The sequence below is a fragment of the Artemia franciscana genome, chromosome 12 (genome assembly GCF_032884065.1).
Source record: "Artemia franciscana chromosome 12, ASM3288406v1, whole genome shotgun sequence".
Taxonomy (NCBI): Eukaryota; Metazoa; Arthropoda; class Branchiopoda; order Anostraca; family Artemiidae; genus Artemia; species Artemia franciscana.
Genome location: NC_088874.1, coordinates 39,644,056 through 39,668,517, shown reverse-complemented (window position 1 = coordinate 39,668,517; position 24,462 = coordinate 39,644,056). Strand labels below are relative to the sequence as shown.

General features: G+C 35.6%; 1 protein-coding gene across 1 annotated transcript in view; it reads right to left on the bottom strand.

Moving 5' to 3' along the window:
• LOC136034112 (peptidyl-prolyl cis-trans isomerase E-like) overlaps positions 1–24,462 on the bottom strand; it is a 40,880-nt gene that overhangs the window by 12,168 nt on the left and 4,250 nt on the right. Inside the window, exons 2-5 of the mRNA XM_065715259.1 lie at positions 20,674–20,843; positions 6,846–7,037; positions 5,281–5,481; positions 1,071–1,252 (exon numbers count right to left, since the gene is read on the bottom strand). Of these exons, the coding sequence (XP_065571331.1) occupies positions 1,071–1,252; positions 5,281–5,481; positions 6,846–7,037; positions 20,674–20,843 (745 nt within the window). The remainder of the gene's footprint in view (positions 1–1,070; positions 1,253–5,280; positions 5,482–6,845; positions 7,038–20,673; positions 20,844–24,462) is intronic.

Below are 24,462 nucleotides of genomic sequence, written 5' to 3'. Positions count from 1 at the left end.
TTGACTGGATGCGTTTTGAAAATGAAAGGGCTTGAGAGCAGCACTGCTTGCCCTCCAATCTCTTGTTACACTTAAAAAGGGCATCAGACACTCGCGCTGTAATTGGAGTGCAAGGGGGAGGACTTCCCCCTTCATATATCTAATAAAACATTTTAAACAAGTAGAAACAAAGTAAATATATATTGTTTGTTATATTTTGTTTTCAGTAAAGTGCAAGTTATGTTCTGGTCTTGAGAAGGCATGTGGGTTGTCAGCAAACGAGAAAAAATTAACTTGAATTAATTTTTGCTGGTTTTGAGTTTGACAAGGTTATTTATTCTATGATTTGAATAAACAAAATACGTTTAAAATATTTAAACTTTTTGATTTTAATAAACTAAAAATGATTAAAACTTTAAGGAATATATATCTGTATGTATATCAAACTGATAATCTACAGTCACTTTTGTTTCGGTTAAGTGCAAATTATGTTCTGGTCTTGAGAAGGTATGGGGGTTGTCAAAGACAAAATTTCCAGACCTTTCAACTAAATTGAACAAAATGGCTATCTGAAAATTTTGATTAGGTGTGCTTTGGGAATTTATGGGCCTGGGGGGACTGGTTGCCCTCCAATCATTTTTGAATAATAAAAAGGGCACTAGCCATTTGAACTTCAAATCGAATGAGCCTAATCCTAAGTTTCTACGACGAGAAATGATCATCTAAAAATTTATATCAGATTCATTATCGGAAAATACGAGGTTTGGAAGGGTGGGGGCTATCCACCCTCTGCTCACTCTGAATATTAAAAAGGGCACTAGAGCTTCTAATTACCAATCCAACGAGCCTCCCCCCCCCCAGAAGTTTATACGATCACCTTTTCTATATATACCTTATACCCCCCAGGTCGTAACTTAGCTTGTTCTGAGGGATGTTGGGGGGAGGGGGTGTCATCCTCAAAGACATAATTACCAGTCCTTTCATTTACGTTGAACAAAATGGCTATCTCAAAATTTTGATGGGATGTAGTTGGGAAATGGTATTTAATATATCTACTAAGATAATTTCAAGCTGAATTTCTGTAAACTTACCATTCTGTCCTCTCTGTTGTAATAAAAAACTGTGATCCATTCGAATTTGGTCCTGAATTGGCCATGGATAGTGTCCCAGGACCCACGTGTCTTAACTGAAAGTTTTCATCTTCAAATTTTTTGCCGTAAATAGACCGTCCACCGGTTCCATCTCCGTGCGTGAAATCTCCTCCTTGAATCATCTAGTAACGTATTCAGGAAAACATTGTTTAAGGATTATATAAATCGCATAATTAATCACATAGATCTGAACATTACACGAAGTATCCTTGGCATACTAAGAATATTCCAAAAATATACGAAAGTTTTGGACTTGCCCCCCTCCCTTGCCTTTTTTCCACGCTGCCTATTTGAAAAATATCTTTTAGGGGCAATTCCACTGATTTTTTTTTTTAAATTTGTATTAACAAAACTGATATAAATGATTAAATTACATCCCTTCCATCAACAATTAAAAAAATACATTTTGCCCCCCCCCCCCCTATGCTTCGTAAATCGATGCTACTGAAAGACAGCACAAAATAATAAAAAAAACAATAATAATAATTGAATATTAACTAGAAGTGGGTATAGTCAATGAGCGGCTGCTTTGTTACTACGTTTTTCAGCAACCCAACAGATAGACAGTTTAGATAGCCATTCTTTTGTAAAGAATTTTTGGTATAAGAAAGTCTTTTTCATTTTTTTCTTCAATTTTTTTTATCTCCAATAATCGATCGTAACAAACAACTTCAAGCCCCAGTTTAGCTTCACTCATTCCCCAGTCAAACATTTTTTGAATTTAGACAAAGAAATGAAAAGATGTCTCACAGCAAACTTATTAAGTAATGCCCGAGCCAAGCAACAGCAGTGGTGTGAATTCATAAAAAATGGGGGGAGGGGACAAAATGTATTTTTCAAGCTGTAGATGGGGTAGGAGCAATTCTGATATTTTCAGTGAAAATACCAGAAAAGCACATTTTCCAATGAAGGGGCATCAAAGTTTAGGGGATGAGGGAGGGAGAAACATCTAGAGGGCAACACGTCCCCCTGCTCCACTTGATGCCAGTGCATTATATCCTAACTTTGGGTAAAATCCAAACTACGCACCACTTAATCCCATGATGAATCGGGCACAAGATACGAAGACAGAGCATAATTGACACTACAAGGGAGCAAATTAGTATTTATAAACGCTTTTCAAGCCTATTTCCCAAAATTTAAATTTTACGTATCACCAATAGAAGTGCAACCATAAAATAAAGGAAATACGTTTATCATTCACAGACTTAGCTTCTTTTTAAAAATTTGTGAAAACTGTGAATTGTGATTCACATTACACAATATGCCAATTGTGACTCATGCAAGTCAGAGAAAAATGAGGACTTGCCTGTTGTAACTATGTTTAGCTCTTCGTTTTTTTTTTTTTGAACACTTACTTCCATTCCTTTGTGATAACCATTTTTCAATAAGGAGGCAAAGAAATATAGGGTGGTATATGTCCCCTCCCTGCTCCTCGGTTAACTGAATTGCATAAAAACCAAATTTGTAAAATGAACGAATATAGCACCAGTTGCCAGTAGTAAACAATGCTTAATTCTTGGTTTCTGTTTAAACACTTACTTACGTTTTTATAATAATAACCATTTCCGAATAAGGGGGCAAAAAAATATAGGGTGGTATATGTCCCCTCCCTGCTCCTCAGTTAACTGAATTGCATTACAGCCAAATTTGTCGATACAACCAAAATTATGAACGAATATAGCACCACTCGCCAGTAGTAAACAATGCTTAATTCTTGGTTTCTGTTTAAACACTTACTTACGTTTTTATAGTAATAACTATTTCCGAATAAGGGGGCAAAAAAATATAGGGTGGTATATGTCCCCTCCCTGCTCCTCAGTTAACTGAATTGCATTACAGCCAAATTTGTCGATACAACCAAAATTATGAACGAATATAGTACCACTTGCCAGTAGTAAACAATGCTTAATTCTTGGTTTCTATTTAAACACTTACTAACGTTTTATAATAATAACCATTTCCGAATAAGGGGGCAAAGAAAATATAGGGTGGTATATGTCCCCTCCCTGCTCCTCAGTTAACTGAATTGCATTACAGCCAAATTTGTCGATACAACCAAAATTATGAACGAATATAGCACCACTCGCCAGTAGTAAACAATGCTTAATTCTTGGTTTCTGTTTAAACACTTACTTACGTTTTTATAGTAATAACTATTTCCGAATAAGGGGGCAAAAAAATATAGGGTGGTATATGTCCCCTCCCTGCTCCTCAGTTAACTCAATTGAATTACAGCGAAATTTGTGGATACAACAAAAATTATGCACGATTATAGCGCCACTTGCCCATAATAGACAATGTTTGATTATTCGTTTCTGTTTAAACACTTACTTACATTCTTATATTCTTAAGAATTAAATTCTTATTATGTAAGTACCATACTTCTCGCTTATTTAAATCTGGTAGTTTTCTCCATAAATCTTTCTCCCTTCTCAAACGGTTCTCCATATCAATCCAGACCCCTAAAATAAGTTATTATTCTTATATAAGACCCCGTCTTGAATATACTTACCCTGTCCGTTACCCTAGGTTGACCAAATCCCAATGTTCTAAAATTGAAAGCAGTCAAAAAAGAGCAATAAAAATTATACAGGGGACGTCCTATACTACATACGACGAAGGTTTGGCTAGACTTGAGCTTACTTCTTTGGAAGCACGACGTCACATCCTTACCATGATCTTTGGTCACAAGTGCCTTAGTTCTGACTATCATCGACGTCTTCTCCCCACCCCCCTTTAAAGAAAACCCCGATCCTTCCAAAGACAAGACTTAATGCTCATAGTGTCCCCAAATGTTGACCATGAGGTGAAAAAACTCTTTTGTTCCCTATTTTGTTTCGCATTTTAATAATTGATTTAACTTATTTGTTTTATACTTATCCCCTAACATCTGTTTTATAATTGTAACTGTTCTCAAGTGCTTATGCTAGCTTGTGTGCTATTTTAGCCAATAAATCATATTCTATTCTATAATAATAACCGTTTTTCAGTAACGGGCAAAGAAATCTATGGGGGCATATGTCCCCTCACTGATTTTCAATTTGTTCAATTACATTAGAGCCAAATTTGTGGATAAAATCAAATTATGCAAAACTGTAGCACTACTCGCCAGTATTAACAATGTTTAATAATTAATTTTTCGCTTATTTTTGAACACTTACGCTATTTCCTGAACGTTCGTACAGTTATGTTCATTTTTGAAAAAGGTAAAAAAGAATTGAATTTAAAAATTAAAATCATTGACATTCTTCTAGTATTTAATTATTCTTTAATCTAGTCATTAATTTGAAAGCTTGAAACTAATTAAGTGTTATTAAAACAAATTGGAATACAAAACAAAAATTTTCGATATTTAAAATTGCAAACGTGAATTGACAAAACTAGCAAATTTAAAAATTAAATTTTAAATAAACATTCTAAATGACTTCTTACAAGAACTAAGTAACATCTAAACATGTAAACATCTTTACAGGAACTAAGGGTTTCCTCTTTTGTTTTGAAGATTGTGAATGATCTTGAACCAAGGCTTTTTTTTTGACGGGACACATGTTTGGTGAGACACACGTTTTGGCGAGCCAAAACGTTCATGCAAACTAAGCGCTTACTTCTCTCATAAGCATGCTCTTTTTTACAGTGTCGTATGATCTCTGCAATCTGAGTTCTGAGTTCTTTATTTAACATTAAAATCCATAAACAAAAGATTACTTCAAGACAATCTCCCCCATAAGGCTCCATGGCCGGGAAAGAACAGGGGAGAAAAAATACCAACAACAAAAAAATATAAACAAAAACCAAAAAACAAAATTGAGTCGCCCACCTTAATAATCTCCAAAAAATGACAAGCTAGGCAGGGGGTAGCAAATGATTTCACCAACTCAATTAAATATCCAACTCAATCCAGAGACAAGGGAAACCGGAATAAAAAATAAAGAGACAAAAAAAACAAAAAAAAAACAAACAAAAAACAACAAACAAACAAACAATTATATATAAATAATTCTAAAAACAAATAAATAATAAATCAAGACAGTATAGACTATTGGTAGCTATAATAAGATAGAACCTTCCACCCCTCTAAAACCTAAAAATACACGAAACAAGGGGGGGGGGGTAGAAATAATGCAAATAAAATAAATTAAAAGGATACAAATCCAGGTATTATCCTATGAAATGTAGATCCTTTGTAACCGAATCCTTTTTCATGCGAGCAGAGACATCTAAAATTTTCCGCTGTCTTAGGAACAACATCTGCACGAAGAAGAATCGTAATTCTGCCGAGTAGGACCTTGCCAACCTTTATATCTAAGTAAACCTGTGGGTTTTTCACTTTCTTTGCTGCTGGGGCCTCCTAAATAAAAAGAAAGTTTCAGTTCGAGACCTATTCATGCAGTGTTAATATTTTTTTTTAGTGTTTTCTGCTAAGTCGGGGAAACAGAACTACCAGCAAACAACAATTTGTCACAACAATTTGTCGTGGAGGAGAATTTAGTGGGCAGGACACTGAAAAACTAATTGTGAGCAGTAAATAGAGATAAAAATTTAAAACAACACATCAAACTTCAAAAGAATTACATAAATTTAATTTTCAAACAAATGCAATTGCATTAAACAAATGTTATGGTAAATAAAATTAAAAAAAAACTTCAGTCATTTCTTCAATGAAGAACCCTGGAAGTTTTTTTTTTAATCATTTTCACTCATTTTTCGAGTTTTTCATTTTCGCTCTCAAAATCAAATAATAATTTTCCCAAACAACGTGTCAAAATGCTAGAGGATCTTCAGAGAAGCTTGATTGACACACCAGTAATTGCGCCCGCGCATAATGTATTGAAAACGTTTGAAACAATGATTTGAAAACGAACCTCATCATATTTTTTCCGAATATTGGAGAAATTTATTAATTTTGAGGATAAGAGTAGAAGGGCAGGGCAATTCGAGTTCTTATCGGCACTCAGACAAAATATTTTATGCTTCAGTTCAGAGACGCTTAAAATAACTTACAAGCATTATAGAAGCCGAGAACTAAAGTTAAGTTTTTTTCTACAGTAATATTCAAATTTGGCCACCAAATTTGTCAATCCTACGCCAATCCCTTTTTCTCCTTTCCTATATTTCTGTAATCAGTATGAGCTAATCGTTTTTCAGAAATAATTCATTCGTTAAAGTTACATTTTTAGTTTTGCTTCTGGAAATGGGAACTTAATGTTTTCTATAAAAAAGAACACGAACTGTGAACTTATTAAGTAGTCTGAAGATGTCAAATTTTGATATCTTCTCTGGTCTTTGATTGCGAAAAAAAATTTAAAGTAATAATTTCTTTAAGGAAGGTGCAGTAACAAGGCTTGCGTTCTCAGAGCATGACGCAAGCGTTAACTTAACCCTTGGCGTTCAACTGTTTCAACGGCCTTCCCGTACTTTCAGAATACTCCCAACAGTCCCAGCCCCCCTCCCGTCTCTATCTAACCCTTGTTGGGAAAAGCACCCAATAAACTTATGAATAAAATTGCTTTCAGGAACTTTGCAGAAAATTTTATGACAAACATGTAGTTATATTTCGTTCAATTATAAACAAAGATACTACTTCTATTTCTGGTATCTTGTATTCAGTAGAAACAATATTATTACTTATAACACGCAACAAAAGTAGATAACACAGAAGTCCATTGGTAAGAATCCAAAAGTATCAGCCTGAGAACTTTGTTTTTGCCTTACCTTTTGTTGTTCAGCGGAAACAGCCTCCCCGCCAGTCGTCACGCTCTCTTCATCTTCTTGAGATACTGTTTTCCCAGCGTGCTCTTGAAGCCACGTGTCCTCTGCCCAGACAGCACGAGTTGAAGCCTCTTTGAACTTCTGAGGCTTCGCAATATTGACCCTTATAGTCCGACCAAATAATTCAGATTCATTCTAGATGACAAACAAAGCATGAAAAAAACTTGAAAAAGAGGTAAAAAGGATAATAATTAGTTTGAATTGACAACTGGAAGGCGACGCATATTAACCCTCACAGGAGTATGAGTGTTCGACTGTGATTTCCCTCTACCAAGCTTAAGCTGATAATGGACTTGGACATGATGCATACTTTACAAATCTTCGTACTGCTTGGACAGGCTTATTGTCATAGTTTTGACCACCAATGGCAATGAAAGCCTTTTATGACCTCTGGCTGCATATTAGATCTATTCATACCTGAAAAAGGCATTGACTTTCTTTTTATTCTTTTGTAATAATTAGGGTATAGTGAGAGAATCTAAAGAGGTGATACAAATCTTTATCACCTTTTCTTATCTTTCCCAATCAAATTTGGATGTTACGGGATGAATGTAGCCATTCAGTTTTCATAACAAATAACCTTACAGCATCAGTATTAGCTTACGGCGTCAGTTTTTAAACTGACTAAATAAGCTTACAGCGTCAGTATTAGCTTGTAGTGTCAGATTTAAATTGACTAACTTACAGCGTTAGTTTTTATAACAAATAAGCTTACAGCGCCATAATTAAAAAACCAGCGTTAATGTTTAAGCTACGGTTCAACAACAAGCATTTGGAGTATTTCACAATGTTCAGCAAAAAATAAAAAAAAATAAAAAAAAAAATAAAAAAATAGCCTCTTTTCCAGAGTTTTCTACCACAAAATGACCATTCATTTCAAAAATAATTGGCGATCCGGCTTTATTTTAGTTTTATCTGTACTGATATAAAATAAATATCATAGAAACGACCGCCAAGAGACGACAGTAAAGCACCTGATTAAAGACGGCTGCAATCTTTTGACTCCCAACCGATTAATCAGTCATTTAAAAATAAAAAAAAAAGCTCTCTCTCATTATAACCTAGTCACTAAAAAACAATGAAAGGAAGGGGAAAAAATTATTACAAAAATTCTAAATAGCTATAAATCCTTAGTCAAAAATAGATAATCATTCAAAAAGCGTTCAAAATTTGTAGATAGTGCCTTTGGGTCTCTCCTACATGTAAAAACTTCAGTTAGTGCCTTTGGGTCTCTCCTACATGTAAAAACTTCGGTGCAGAGTTTCCTTCAAGATGGCACCTCTTGCTGGCGGACTTTTATTCCTGTTTCTAAAATGATACAAATTTTCATGTACTAATAGGTTTTAATCAGAAAATTTAAGATTAGTACATTACGCATATTCAGAGTAAGCCTAAAAAATAGATTTGGTTGTCGCAGATGTTGTAATCAAAACTTTTTGTAGTTTCAGTTTCTATTGACAAGGGCTGCTTTTTAACACGGGTTCAAAAATCAAGAGGGTTCAAAATTTACAGGGTCATTATTTCTGCAATTCTAAAGTAGACCTAACAAAGAAACTCTCATAGAAAGACCCTTTATTTTTTCGCAATTAATGGTATTTTTTTATGTTTTTCAAAGAAAAATAAAGGCCATATTAAGCTTAAGATAAGAAGAAATAAAAACCTACAATAGTTTAAACCAAAAACGACCTGAAATCACTACTAAAGAATAAATGAAACCCAAAACGAACAGAAATTAAATAAACAATCATAGCAAACAAACACACAACACATACTAACATTAATGAATAAATAGATCTGAAAACGGGTAAAACTGATATTGTATGTGCAAATCAAGCTGAAAACGAATAAAAATCACTACAAACAAGATTCTGGGTGCTTCCCCCTTCCCTAACTGTACAAGATTAAAACTTACTGCATCATTGGCGCTTCACAGAAAACTAATAAAATCAATGTGAATATTTGATATATGATGAAATTACTTGTTAAAAGCTCATCAATTCAAGATTTTATGATTGATGGGCTTATCCATTTAATGACATCAAGAACCTCGTTAATAGCCTAGTTTCAACAATACGCAGGTGTTTCAAATTTGAAAAGCATAAGAACGATTTTTCAGCACTGACCGAGGTTGGATTACCTCTGGAAGAATTTTGGAAGAATCTTAACTTTTGGAAGAATTACAGAAACCGATTATCATTTGAGATTCGTTAGAAGCTGAGATGCGTTAAAACCGTGGGGTGGGGTGGGTTTTAAGGAAGGACTTTCCGAAAACTAAAACTTCTTGGGAGGGTGTAAAAGTGTAGTTTCGAATAAAAAAGCCTTGTATGAAGAAGCACGCACCCTTGTGCTGGCCTCAGGCGGCTTGACGCTGCAATGAGTTATTAATAGTAGTACTAATAGTATAAGTGCTGAAAAAGGTATTTCTTTACATTACCATATATGGTTTAAACACAGATTGATTCGACATATAATCAACTTTTGGAAGAATTTCAGTAAGTAGGACACATTCAAAAATTTTGCTCAACGAACAAGCAACAGTAAATGGCGCATATGATGCGCAATTAGTCAGTTTTTTCCAACGTTTAAGAATCGAAGTGATACTCCCGCACAGAAAAGAATCAGGCACCAAAGACGTACACAAACAAATTTGAAATAATAACTACAAATGAAGAATCAATTCTTTTGAATTAATATGAAGGTGAAAAACACTAATACCATCAATATTACACGATTTAGTCTTTTAATTCTTAACACAACGGATCACAGAGTCAGCAGAAACGGAAGGTACATGACCTTGGGAAATTTTCGCAGGTAATACATAAGAACAGAGGCTAGCAAACTGAGAATGAACCGCATAATTCATAATATTCAAATCTTATTATAATGATTAATCCAAGAGGCAGTAGAGATCCGATCGGCAGTAGGAGGTGAATCAAGTTCTGCAAAATTAATCACTTGTTTCCAATAACTAGAAATCTTCGTAAATTCCGCAACTTTATATCTAACATTATGAAGATAACGTTTGAATTCCCACTTCGTTTTCTGTTTAATGTCAAAGAGGTGACCCTTAAAGGGTGGCCAAACGCTACCCAAATTCTTTGCCACACTTTTGGATGATTTTTACAATTTTTAAACCAGGGTCAGATTTCCAGATTGAACTTGTAGTCTTTAGCTTAAAACGGCAAAGGGGGACAACAACTTCTTCGGCTTTTTTCAGGTAGGATAAAACCTGGCTGCAACATGAACTTGTGTGGGTACATAAGGATAGTAATGCCAGCTACCAGTGCAGCCCGGATTATAAATAGGACTTAATCATTATAAATGATTTTTTGTCGTGATAATTTGTCGCCAAGGGATATTGATGTTTGGATAGAGGGTAAGTTTGAAAGTTTTAGTTTGGAATTAGATTTGGGGAGTGGAAAACTTTTGATTAATGTTGTGTATAGGCCACTGAGTGCTAGCTGGGAAGAATTTGAGTGTGAGTTTGATCAATTCACAAGTGCGGCGTCTCGGACAGGTCTAGATTTTATTTGAGCCTTGACAATTATGCCTCGCAGGTAAGTAGTGGAAAAGGTCGTAAATTTAATCTAAAATCTGGTGAGGGTTTAAGTTCCAATAAATCTGTTGAAATTAAAATGGTATAAAAATATTAAATTTTTTTTTAGCAAGTTATAAAAATCGCCCCGCCATAAAAAAAGCTGTTCACCATCTATAAAAAAATAAAATATTTAATATTTTCTGCATAATTTTTTGCCTTTGAACTTCTTACCGCTATAAGCAAGGGAGTGAATTTTTTGGGGTCATGCACTCTTTGTGACAATTTGTATAGGTCAAACCATTTAGCATGCCGCTTAAGTTTATGGCATCGCTTAGTAACTATGATAATAATAAAGAGTAGGAAATGAGAATAAAGATATAACTTGTATATTCATAAAATAGAGCTCCTAACCGAGAACCTAGAACTCCCTTGGAGTTCTAGGTAACTATCTGAAATGGTTTGTTACTTTTTTAAGTGGCAGATATCTTCAAGTTGTATTAAGTGATGTTGCTTCCTCTCCTTATCAAGTAAAACGTCGTGTGCCCCAGCTTGTCTTCAGTACCTAGTTCAGTACCAATACCTACCCAGGTCCGCTTCAGTACCTAGTACATGTTGATTCAATGCGTTTCTGCTTATCTGAGTGTTTTATTACGACAATTGCGGATGCTACTGCGTTAACTGTGTCTAGTCGATCCATTGATAATTTGTTGTTGAAAGTAAATAGGGTTTTAAAGTCTTTTTTGCATTTACGAGTTTGAGCCTTTTGTCAGTGAATGTTAAAGAAACAAATTTTATGATATTTAGAAAAGTTGGTAAGCGACAAAGTGTTGATGGAAAGATATTTTTTAATGCTAGGACTTTTTTACAGGTGCATGAAGTGCGTTATTTTGGCTTCAATCTTGATTGTAATTTATCTGGAGGCCCCATAGTGATCTTGTTCCAGGTAAAATTGCTAGGGTCTGGGAATCTTGCGCTGATTAAAGCATGTTTTACCATTGTCAGTTCTTCTATTACAGTATCATACTATTGCTGCGCCTTATATTTCTTATGGTTTGTGTTCCTTGGTCTAGTAATTTTCACGCAAATTTTAGAAGAGTGCAGATGCTTCAAAATAAAACAGTACGTCTTCTTGGTAATTATGTAGAAAATGTGAATGATGCCGCGTCGTGTTTTAAAAAATACGAGTGCTTAATATTGGTCAGATTTGTGATTATCAAGCTGCTGTTTTTGCTTATCGATGTTGGAATGATCTATGTCCTACAGTTTTTAGTTATTTTTTTTTTCGCGTAAATAGTTCGCTCCACAGGTATGCGATTAGGGAAGCGGATAATTTTGTTTTTTAGTTTTTACTATGAGGCGTCATCGTCTCTTACTGGGTTGCTAGCAACCTCTGCAAACCCAGAAAAACCTGGCATTATCATATGATCTGGATCTGGAACTCCCATTCCACGACGCGGCTCGCTACGACGTGGCATTTCGAATGGTGGAGGCACTTCATCTGGAATCATTGGCCCAACCGGGTCAAAGCGCGATTCAGGGGGAACAGCACCACGTGGGAGTCCATGCCTTTCTTCCCAGTCTGGGCCTCCACGACGAAAATGATCCATTATCATTCCTCCTCTACTCCTCCCCGTAGGATCTACATCACCACGTCCATAAGACCAACGATCATCTCTCTGACTTCGTCCTCGTTCGACACGATGTGGATCATAAGGAGGACTTTTCGGTCCACCCGACGGTACTACTTTCGGCACCTGAATGTTCTCTTTTTTCTTGAATAGGGGCTGAATTACATCCTTTTCAATCCAAGAAACCAATAAATCGCGATCATGAAAAGCTTCGTTTAGTCGAGAATAATTATCAGTCGCTTCATCAAGTCGGAACGCCACACTAGCATCGATTCCGTTATCACCCGATTGGAGGTGCAAGTTAACAAAAAGTTCCTCTTCTGTCTTTACACCTTTCAACAGGAGAGTTTTCCCTCCATACTTTAACTTCAAATCATAAACTTCACTTTCATTCCAATTTTCCGGTAGCACGACTGTAGTCTCATCGCCGACTTCAAAGTGACATCCAGCTTCAACGAGCTTTGCATTTACCAAGAAAAGTAGGGCATCAGCTCTGCTTCTTAATGTAGCACTCTTAAACAAAAGCTCCAATATAAATTTGAACTCCATCTCGATATTCATCAAAGATTCAAGTTTATTATCTCATTTATTTAAGAAGCAGATTTTCGAAGTTTTGAATTACAAACTGATTTAGAAATTTTTAGGTATTTTTCCGGTTTGAATTAAAAAATTTAAAGTATTGCTCAGACACCATAAATATTTGTGCAGCTATCAGCTAAGTAAAATTATTTTATTTAATATTCTTTCAGGAATTAATCTAGTTTGTGTGTTGACTGACGTCATGAAGTTAGTTGTCGTCATTTTTGTTATGACGGTGACGTCATTAAAGGTATTTAAGACATGCGTTCATGGAGAAATCTATTAATGTTTAACTGTAAAATGACTGATGAACTTACAATGGCAACAGCCGAGGAAGATGCTCAAAGAGTCTATGCCAAAAAACTTGCTGCTGATAGAGAAAGTAAGAAAAGAAAGCGTGCCGAGGAATCCAAAGAACAGCAAGAAAACAGGCTTGAGGCTGATAGAGAAAGAAAGAACAGAAAGCGTGCCGAGGAACTACTAGAGCAACGCTAAACCAGACTTGCTGCTAAAAGAGAAAGTGAAAAAAGAAGGCATGCCGAGGAACTACCAGAGCAACACGAAACCAGACTTGCTGCTAAAAGAGAAAGTGAAAAAAGAAGGCGTGCCGAGGAATCACAAGAACAGCAAGAAATCAGGCTTGCTGCTTATAGAGAAAGTAAGAAAAGAAAGCGTGCCGTGGAATCAGAGTAACCTGAAAGTTATCGCCTGGCATTCAGGTACAGCCCAGTCGATGATTATAGCTTGAGTAGATGTGTTCGTCCCTATTGCAAGGCCTTAAAATTCAATGGTGAAACAATGGGAATGTGTTGCGCCTCAGGAAAAGTTAAACTTCTTCTATTGGCTGCACCACCAGAGCCATTGAAGACTTTCCTTACTGGAACTACGTCAGAATCTACGCGTTTTTTATCAAAAATCAGAAAATATAACTCATGTTTCCAAATGACGTCGTTTGGGGCCCAAATCGAAAATCCAGATCAATTTATGTCTACTTTCAAAGTAAAAGGGCAAATTTATCATAGAGCAGGATCCCTTCTACCATTCTCAGGCGAGAATCATAAATTTTTACAATTGTACTTCATCAGTGATAGAAATTCTGAATTGAATACACGTTGCAAAATTTCTCCCAACGTTGAAAGGACAATCGTTTCCCAATTGCAACATCTTTTCCACGAAAATAATAATTTAGTGCGTCTGTTCAAAACAGCCATCGATTTGATGCCTACTGATACGCGTAAAATTGTTATTTCCGTTGACAAAACGCCTCATGGCCAACATGTGCGTAGATACAATGCTCCAACTATCGACGAAGTGGCAATCGTTATGGTCGGTGATCAGTTTTTACCTCGAGATATTATTCTTCATAAGCGAAACGCTCAGTTGTTAAGAATTGCTGAAACTCATCGATGCTACGATGCCCTACAATATCCTATCATTTTTTGGGATGGAGCCGACGGCTATCACTTTAATATTAAATTGATGAATCCAGCCACTAACAAAGAAATGAATAAGAAATGCAGTGCAATGCATTATTATGCATTGCACATATTATGCATACGTCGTTGATATGTATGCTAAAACTGAATCAGAACGTTTGCTATATATCCGCCTGAATCAGACCAAGCTCCGCTCTGAACAATACATTCATTTGCGAGATGCAGTTATAAATGACGGTAATACCAGAACCTTGGAAGATTAACAATTTTACCTTCGTCATATGCTGGCAGTCGCCGTCATATGCATGAATATGCTCAAGATGCTATAGCGTATGTTCGTCTCCATGGTCGTCCAGATTTATTTATTACATTTACATGTAATCAATCTTGGGACGAGATACAGCAGCTTTTACTTCAAGGACAATCGGCGGTTCATAGACATGACATTATGGCCCGTGTCTTAGGGCAAAAGTTGAAATCACTGATAAACTACATAGTAAAACTTGAAGTGTTTGGGTCAGTGCGATGCTGGATGTACTCAGTGGAATGGCAAAAACGAGGTTTGCCACACGCACATATACTAATCTGGCTACATAAAAAAATTACTTCGAACGAAATTGATGATGTGATTTCCGCTGAAATACCTGATGAAAATGTCGATAAGGGGTTACATGATATTATTGTAAAAAATATGATAGATGGACCTTGCGGTGCACTGAACGAAAATTCACCATGCATGGCCAAAGGAAGGTTCACAAAGCAATATCCTCAACTTTTAGTATCCAACACAATTACTGGCAATGATGGTTACCCACAATATAGAAGAAGATCTACTGAAGATGGCGGTAAACAGCAATAATAAAGAAGCGTAACGGTACCACCAGTGGCTTGCAGCCCGAAATCAAAGATATCGACGAAATCGTACAATATCAGGCTGGAAGATACATAAGCAGTAATGAAGCTGTTTGGCGAATTCTTTCATTTCCGATACATGAACGTAGTCCAGCTGTTGTTCACTTAGCGGTACATTTACAGAATGGTCAACGTGTTTATTACTCGGAAACCAACGTGCAACAAAGAGCCCTGAATCCACCGGATACAAAGTTAACCGCTTTCTTTTCGCTTTGCAAAAATGATTCTTTTGCAAAAAAACTGCTGTATACTGAAGTGCCTTCGTATTACACGTGGAATACTAAAAATAAAGTATTTGAACGTCGAAAACAGGGTAAGTCAGTCGACGGCCAACCTACCATCTTCAAAGATACCACGATAGGAAGACTCTACACCGTTCACCCCAATCAACATGAATGCTTCTTTCTACGCCTGCTTTTGGTGAAAGTACCCGGTCCAACATCCTTTGAGTATTTGAGAACTGTAAACGGTACTATACATAACACTTACCGTAGTGCATGCCAAGCTGTGAATTTATTGGAGAATGACCAACACTGGGATAACTGCATCAATGACGCGTGCGAAACGTCAACTCCAAGTCAAATTCGTGCATTGTTTGGCATCATTTTAACAACTTGCTCTCCATCAGCTCCTACAGAGTTATGGGAAAAATATAAGTCAAAAATGTCCGAAGATATACTCCATCGAAAACAGTTAGAGACGTCAGATATGACTTTTGATTTTACATCAGAAATTTATAACTACACTTTAGTTATTATAGAAGATTTGTGCGTACGTATGGCAAACAAACCTCTTCAGGATTTGGGAATGCCTTCACCTAATCGTACCGCTGCTGTTTCGACATGTGTAGAATTGGATCGTGAACAAAGTTACAGTACGAGTGATCTATTGTCGTATGTACAAAATAACATTTCCAAGTTAACGTCGGAACAAAAAGACATTTATGATACGATAATGCATTGTGTCGATAACAACGTTGGAGAAATTTTCTTTCTGGATGCGCCAGGAGGTACTGGTAAAACGTTTGTGATAAAACTGATTCTGGCAACAATTCGATCAAAAATGATATAGCGTTGGCAATTGCGTCGTCCGGAATAGCCGCAACATTGCTGCCTGGTGGAAGAACTACTCATTCCGCTTTGAAATTGCCTCTGAATTTGCATTCTACAGAAACTCCCACGTGCAATATTTCCAAATCATCTGGGATGGGTAAAGTATTGCAGCAATGCAAACTTATTGTTTGGGAGGAGTGCACAATGGCACACAAAAAATCGCTCGAGGCTCTGGATCAATGCTTGAAAGATTTGCGAGGGAAGTCGAAACCCTTTGGCAGCACATTAATATTGCTTGCGGGAGATTTCAGGCAAAAATTACCTATAATACCTAGATCGACCCCTGCAGACGAAATGAATGCTTGCCGGAAAAATTCTAATTTATGGGCACACGTAATAACATTAAAATGAACTACAAATATGCGTGTCTGATTGCAAAACGATGACTCTGGTCAAACATTTTCAGATCAATTGCTGGCAATTGGAAACTGAAAGCTCCCAGTAGACTCAATTTCAGGACGTATACAACTACCTGCTGATTTCTGTAATTTAGTGACGTCCAAAAATGAATTGATTGAAAAAGTATTTCCGAATATTCTAAAGAATTATAAAAATAATAAATGGCTAAGTGAAAGAGCGATTCTTGCACCCAAAAATATAGACGTCCACGAAATCAACAATATTGTTTTGACCAATATTCGAGACCAGGCAGTCCTTTACAAGTCAGTCGACACAGTTTTGGAACCAAATGAAGCGGTTAATTATCCATCTGAAATTTTAAATTCCGTGGATCTTTCAGGGTTTCCACCACACGTGCTACAACTAAAAATAGGCGTACCAATAATACTTTTAAGAAATATCAACCCACCAAAGCTTTGCAATGGCACGCGACTTGCGGTAAAAAAAAAAACAATGGAAAACCTAATAGAGGCCACAATCTTGACAGGGCCTTTTGAGGGTGAGGCTGTTCTTATTCCTCGCATTCCCATGATTCCAACGGATCTGCCTTTTCAATTTAAAAGATTGCAATTCCCAATGTGATTAGCATGTGCAATCACCATTAACAAAGCTCAAGGTCAATCATTAGAAAAATGTGGTATAGATCTTAATACTGATAGTTTTTCCCATGGACAATTGTACGTTGCATGTTCGAGGGTCGGTAAACCTGACAGTCTATTTATATGCAGCGACAATTGGACAGCGAAGAATGTTGTATATTCGCAAGTTTTACGCAGTTAATTTGTATTGTATCTATCTATCTATCTATCTATATAAAAACGAGTTGTGTGTATGCATGTTTGTTTGTTTGTAAAAAGAGCGTTTGCATATGACGTCATTATTAGTACATAAGGCTTTGTATATGCACAGACAATGGGAAAGCCAAGAATGTTGTATATTCGCAAGTTTTACGTAGTTTAAAACACATATATAAATCTATCTATATTCATAGGTGGTACACAGGGACACAACTACAATGGCGCGTAACTAATATGGCACATAACGACTTACGCGCGCGGGGGGGCTTGGGGGGGGGGTTGCAAAGCGCCCCCACCAACAGCTAGTTACTTATAATTGATAGCCTATCTCCTATCTGTTACATGCTTCCTCACCAGTTTGGCTTCCAGCCTGAGCTTGGTTGTTACCATGCTCTAAAATGTCTGTGCAATTTGTTGATCGATGCAGGTAAATCCGGTGGTACTCTAGCGCTCGGAACATACGATGTTAGTAAAGCATTTGATTCGTTTTGATCCCCAAGCAATGAATGAGCTTTTGAACCGTGGTGTATCGCTAGACTTAGTTGGACCTCTTTTGTACATGTACCGCCATATGAAAGCAAAAATACGTGTACCTGAAAGCAATTTGCTGACTGATGATATACCAATTCATATCGGGGTTACTTCTCCCATGGTTTATAATAATGCAGCGCTTCCAGCTCAGTGCCAACTTTCTTCGTGCTGTATATATAAAGGGTACTGATTGGTCGATATTATGTCATGCAGACGACGTTTTTAATATTAGTAGGACTAACAGTGGGCTAGAAAAATGTTTTTTGGAGATATGTAAAAACTACAGTGATATTGGACTTTCCCTAAATGCTGCAAAATGTGATGTTTTGATTTTTAATGAAATAGATACGACTAGTTCAGGCAATATATCTATAGATCTGAATGGTAGAGAAGTAAAGCCTTGTGTTAAGTTGAAATATCTTGGCCTTCCTATTGGAAAAAATCTGAAGAAAACTAGGCTATTGATGCTAGAAAGTATGGAAACGAAAATCCGTCATGCACATGGTACAATTGTTAGTTCTCAGTTTCATTTGAATAGAGCCCATCTTGCGAGGCTTTACAATAGTGTCGTTTCTCAATGTACTCCATCACTTCATTATTTTGTATGATGGGTTATAAATATATACATACATACATAAATATATTTACATGTTTTTTATAATGTTGAAAATACTATTTTCATTTTTGTATGCAATAAGATTTTAATAACATTAGCTACTACAGTGCAATAGAACAATGGAGTTTTTAGTAAAAAATAATTCTATTTTAAAAACTACTTTGTTTTTAATTACAAAAGGCACTAGATGTGGCAAATTCCTTTAAAATGAGCCATTAAACAACTCTCTACGATGTTCCAGTACCAAGCTAGCTGCGGAAAAAAAGAAAAGAAAAAAGATACCATATATGAAGAATATTGTGGTTTCAGCCACTTTTCTTGATTTTCAAGCCAATATATTTCCCTTGCTGTCCAAGCCAAGCGATGGTGAGTTGTACCATCCCTTATATAGGGGTTTCGGACAAGGCGGTTCTAATAGTGTACTTTTTTTTATGTCTGATTCTAGTTTTAGGAGTTATGGACTATTTTATTTTTTACCAAGCAGCGTGATCGTCTCTTCAAAGTTTGCTAGCTACTGCAGCAACCTGGATTGCTAGCTACCACTGCAACTTAGATTTCACTGCAATTCTTATTTACATACTGAAATAACTGGAAAAGAAAATATTTGTAATATAATTCGTTTTTCAGTGAAGCGCCAATATAGTAGCCTTTACTTTTACAGTTAGGGAATGGGGCAGAAGCCAAACATTTGCTTCTATTGAAACTATATTTGTCTTGAACAGTCTTTGAAAGAACTAATAAAATTAAACTGAACACCTGATATGCAATGATATTAATTATTGAAAGCTCATCAGTTCAAAAATTTAATTTTACTACAACTTTTAGTTTTGTGTTCAATGTTGTAAAAATACAAACGAAAACACTCTTAATATAATTTGTTTTCAGTAAAGCGTCAATGACGTAGTGGGTCTCAGACTTTTATAGTTAGGGAAGGGTGCACTCCCTCCCATAAAAAAAAACTTGACAAGGTGAAATGCAAGTGTGCCAGCCAATCAGCAGACCCAAAGACCCAATGGAAACAAAATTGGCTAATATTCAGAAAGATTGTGTGTAGCACCATACAACCATTAAGATACGGATCAGACTTGCTTCTGATTGCCAACAAACCAGTTCAATCAGCCTCCAGTGCTATCTAAAGCTGCAATAATATATCTAAGGCTTGCAGAAACAAAGAAAGCCAAAGAAGAGGGTGACAGATATTTGACAGAAAAAAAAATGAAAAAAGAGGTGGAAAAAAAAGCAATAAGCTGGAGAGCAGTTTAAACTAAGTTAGAAGAACAGTTAGGCTGGAAAAACATTCTTGGAAAAAACAGGAAAGTCATAAAAGGATAAAGTCTAAGCTATTTAATGAGGCTAACAGAAAGCTCCAGAAAGCCATGAAGAGCCAGGACTTTTCTAATACAGACTGAAATGCCATTTAGAGCCAGGACTATACCCAAAATAAACTGAAAAGAGAAAGTTTCTCCTGATAACTGGCCTAACTTGACAAGAGGAAACATCAGCTGAAGACTTGAAGAAATGCAGTATCAGCTGATATTAAGCGTCCCAGCATCCTTACCTCACCGAAGTTCAACCAGGACTCTAGTTGAACCACAACCACAGACCACAACCAGTTAAACTAGACCACAACCAGTGTGGTCTTCGTCGTTATTTCTAAGGTTCGGCTGGATTACTGGGTTAGTTTGCTCTAAGGTATCTAATTATTTTCCTGTATGGCATAAAACACCATATGAAATTAGTTTGTTGTCTGCCAGTTTTGCCAAACTTTGCCAGTTTTGCCAGGCTTTTCCATAATAAAACAAAATCGATCAGATTTTCTAACAAGCTTTGATAACAGCAGTGATACAAGTAAAAACAGCACACAATCAAAGTCCATCCAAGCCAAGGTGAAGGAGGGTCCAAACTTCTGCAAATTTTCCTGAATTCACTCTTTGTCACGGAGGGAAGCTACCTATCCCCTTTTGTGGTCAGGTTTTACATGCCATATAGAAGGTACAAATTTCCTAATAAAGTAGCTTACATTTCCTTTTTGTCAGAATGTGAGAAGTACTGAGAGCCTGCTTCTACCATATCTAACTGAAGTCCAAAATACAAAAAGTAGCTGATGATATATTCTAACTCGCTAAAATATTTCTTTTGTCCTTAGCTCATAAAAATCATACCCTTTTTTGTGTAAGGAAGAAAACTAAGAATTTAAAGGGCAAAATAAAGATAAAGAACTACCATATTATCAATAGCAGAAGCAGCATCCTCTGCATTCTCATATTCAAGGAAGGCGAATCCTCTATGAGCTTGAGTTTCATAGTCAAGAGGAAGCTGAATATCAACTATGTCACCAAATGGTATAAAAGCTGCACGAAGGACACTGTCATCTACTTCTTCGGCTAACCCTCCTGCAAAAAAATTTAAAAGGATGAGGGAGTGAGAGAGAGAGATTAAGGCAAATGTAGTCTTTTCTTATCATTTTTTTTTCAAAACACTAAAACACTTTGAAATTTTGAGACTCGGTTCAAATGAGTCCTTTATCGGGCCAGCCTAAAATCTTGTAAAAGTGCAGCCTATAACCTTGATCATACTCTTTGTAGAGCATTATAACTAAACACTGATATCTAACTAATTTGTCATATCCATCCCACCAAGAGCTCTACTAGCATAAAATTATTATTAACCTCATGTTGCAGCTAGGAGCAATATAAGGATTGCTCCTTGTAGATCTCTAGAATGATGACTTAGTTGTATTCAAAGTTCTTTCGTGACCAGGTGCTGTTGCATGATCAGTAGCTTCCTAATTGAGTTTACATTCTCTGGACGACCACTCAACATCCAGTATTTGCTTGAAAACATCAAGGGATTCGGCAGTAACTATTCCATTAGATAGTTTGTTCCAACTGTTGACAATACAAGATAAAAAAAAAAAAAAAAAAAAAAAAAAATGGGAGCAGACTCAAGATATTGTAGACTATTTGACTATTTGTAGACTATATTGAGGTTTCAGGTGATGACCTCTAGTTCTGGAGTTGGGACTAAAAGTTGGGAGACTAATAACCCTCATTAACCACCGAAAAAAACCCATCAAGCATCAAATACACCTTACCCCTCCCCCTCTCCGCAAAGGCTCAATGGCTGAAACTAACTTTTAGGTATGAGTCTGCTATCAACTTAAGATCCATTTCATCACTTGTCGAATCTATTGGATGTATTATATTAAAACTATTAGTCATATTACATGTAAATTTGGTGTATGGCATCAAAGAAATAACCTTGAATTTCCCTCCATTAAATTCAAGTAGCCAAGAATCAGCAACAGGACAAATAAGCTTTAGATTAGTTTCAAAGGACTGAGCATTTGCTAGCAGGACGAGTTTAAAGTCATCAGCATACAAAGAGATTTTATTACTAGCAATAAGAACCACCTCATTAGTACAAATATTTGGGATTTTTTAGACAAATGATGACACCTAAGGGAGAAATATATATATATATATATATATATATATATATATATATATATATATAAAAATATATATATATATATATATAAATATATATATATATATATATATATATATATATATATATATATATATATATATATATATATATATATATATATATATATATATATATATATATATATATATATATATATATATATATATATATATATGTATATTATACAAATCATGCCCACAAAGATTTTAGATCTCTATTTGTGGTCTCCCAAAATGTCTTCAGCCTAAATAGCCACATCTGGAAGTGCAGAGAAAGAGCCGTCAAAGTAAGTGATATGGCTGACATGCTTTTCTCAAATGCCTTAGCTGAGTTTAACACTACGACACCTAAACTGGCATATCATTTTCCAGTAGTTTCTGGAAGTCATTTCTAACAAGTTTCCAAGTATAAACAACAGGTCAACCTAATGGCTTGTTTAGTTAAGATAAAACTTCACGATCCTTATGATAAGTTTTATAAGTTTGCTGCAGTGGATGGATTCCTATGGGGAGGAAACTTTCTAGGAATAATCAGGGTTGCAGTGGTCACAGCAATCTGGTAAGAGACAAACACGTCCCAAAGTAAGTAAACAATATCCCCAAACTCCTAAAAATCGGGTCAGATCAAAACACAAAGTAGCCTACTCCATAGGAAACGCCATGGCCGATATCCCTATAAAGGAAATTTACTGTCCCTTGGCTTGAAAACCAAGGAAAATGGCTGCTACTAGGATATTCTGCATCAAAAGCATCTTTTATTTCCATTTTCTTTTCTCTGTAGCTAGCTGGGCACCAGAACATCACAGATAGCTGTTTCTCGGCTCATCTTAAGGGAAATCACTATGTCTAGTCCTTTTTAATATTAACGAAAAATAATAGACAAAAAAACTCGTTTTTTCTACAAAAAACTACATTTTCATATACAAGACGATTAATGGCGTCATAATGGTAAATTATAACCATATATGTTGTAAAAAGTAAAATTTATAATATGATGTCAGCTATAATTACATCAGAGTATAATGACGTTAGTTATACCATTAGTTCATGTAAAGGATTGGTATACTTTAATATAAATGGGGACATCAGTATTATAGCTGTAGAGATATCTGAAACCTAGTAAAGAATGAACTAGAGTATATTCTGGAGTTTAAAAAGGACCACTATAAGGATCACAGAAAGGAGTTCTATAAGGATCACATAATTTTACCTTTGATCAACGAAGAAGTTAGTCAAATAAATGCGAAAATTGTCAATCGCCTACCTGGAGAATACAAGTCTTATAAAAGTTATGATTCTCTAAAAGGTAAAGAGAAAAGAGGAACTGAATTCACTCCAGAATTCCTCAATTCAATTATTACTGCACATTTGACATCTCAAGACTTAAACATAAAGGAAAATGCTATGATTTGTGTAGCTTAGATATTTCAGAATAGATGTGGAATGGAACCAGCCTTATTGTTACTGAATTATATAACAACATGATTAAGGCAATTATAATTACAAAATCTTAGCACCTGCCAGGCTGATGAAATTATGGTAGTGAAGTGCTTGGAAGTCTTCAAAACGTAGAGGTGGCGCCATAGATTTTTGCAGAGAGTAGTAATCAAATTCTATTTGGGGAAACTTTTGAGCTAGTGATTTTAAATAGTGCCACTATACAAAATTATGTTTTGGATAAGATGCCTTTGCATAGTGCTGCTTTGAAAAGGCAGCGTGTGTGTGTCAGCTATGGATTTCAAAGAGTACTAAAACAGACACCATATATTTTAGGAAAAAACTCCTCTACATGTATTTGTCATGTCTGGGAACCTAGAAGCTGGTCAAAACTTTGAGATGGCTATTTTGTTCAAAATAGCCTAAAGGCCAAATAAATATACTTTTCTATAGTTATGTAAATGTACATTCAGTTCTATGGGTTTCATGTACTAGTGTTCAGTTCTATTTGTAAATATACCTGCATTCAATTCAATAGGTAAATGTACCAGTAACCAGTTCTATATGTAAATGTACCAGTGTTCACTTCTATTTATAAATGTACATGTGTTAAGTTATATATGTAAATTTAGTGTTTAGTTTTATTTCGAATGTTGTAATAGGTGCAAAAGAAAATACTAGTAATATAATTTGTTTTCAATTAAGCACAAATGATGCAGTTGGCTTTATACTTATAAAGTTAGGGAAGAGGGCAGTAGCCAAACTTTTGTTTCTAGTGATTTTTGTTTGTTTTAAGCTTGATTTGCAATTAGTGTTTAGTTCAATATGTCAAATAATTAAAAAAACTTTGTCTAGAAAATAAGTTTTTTAAAGGAAAATAAAGAGCACCATTAAACCAAAAACAAGCATAATCTCCAAAGTGTAAAACTACCACAAATTACCGTCAATAAATGAATGAAACCGGAAACAGATATAAGTTACAATAAATATCTGAGTCAAACTCAAAATGAGAAGAAATTATGAACAGGGCTGACAACTCCCATACCTTTTCAACATCAAAACATAATTTGCACTTTACTGAATA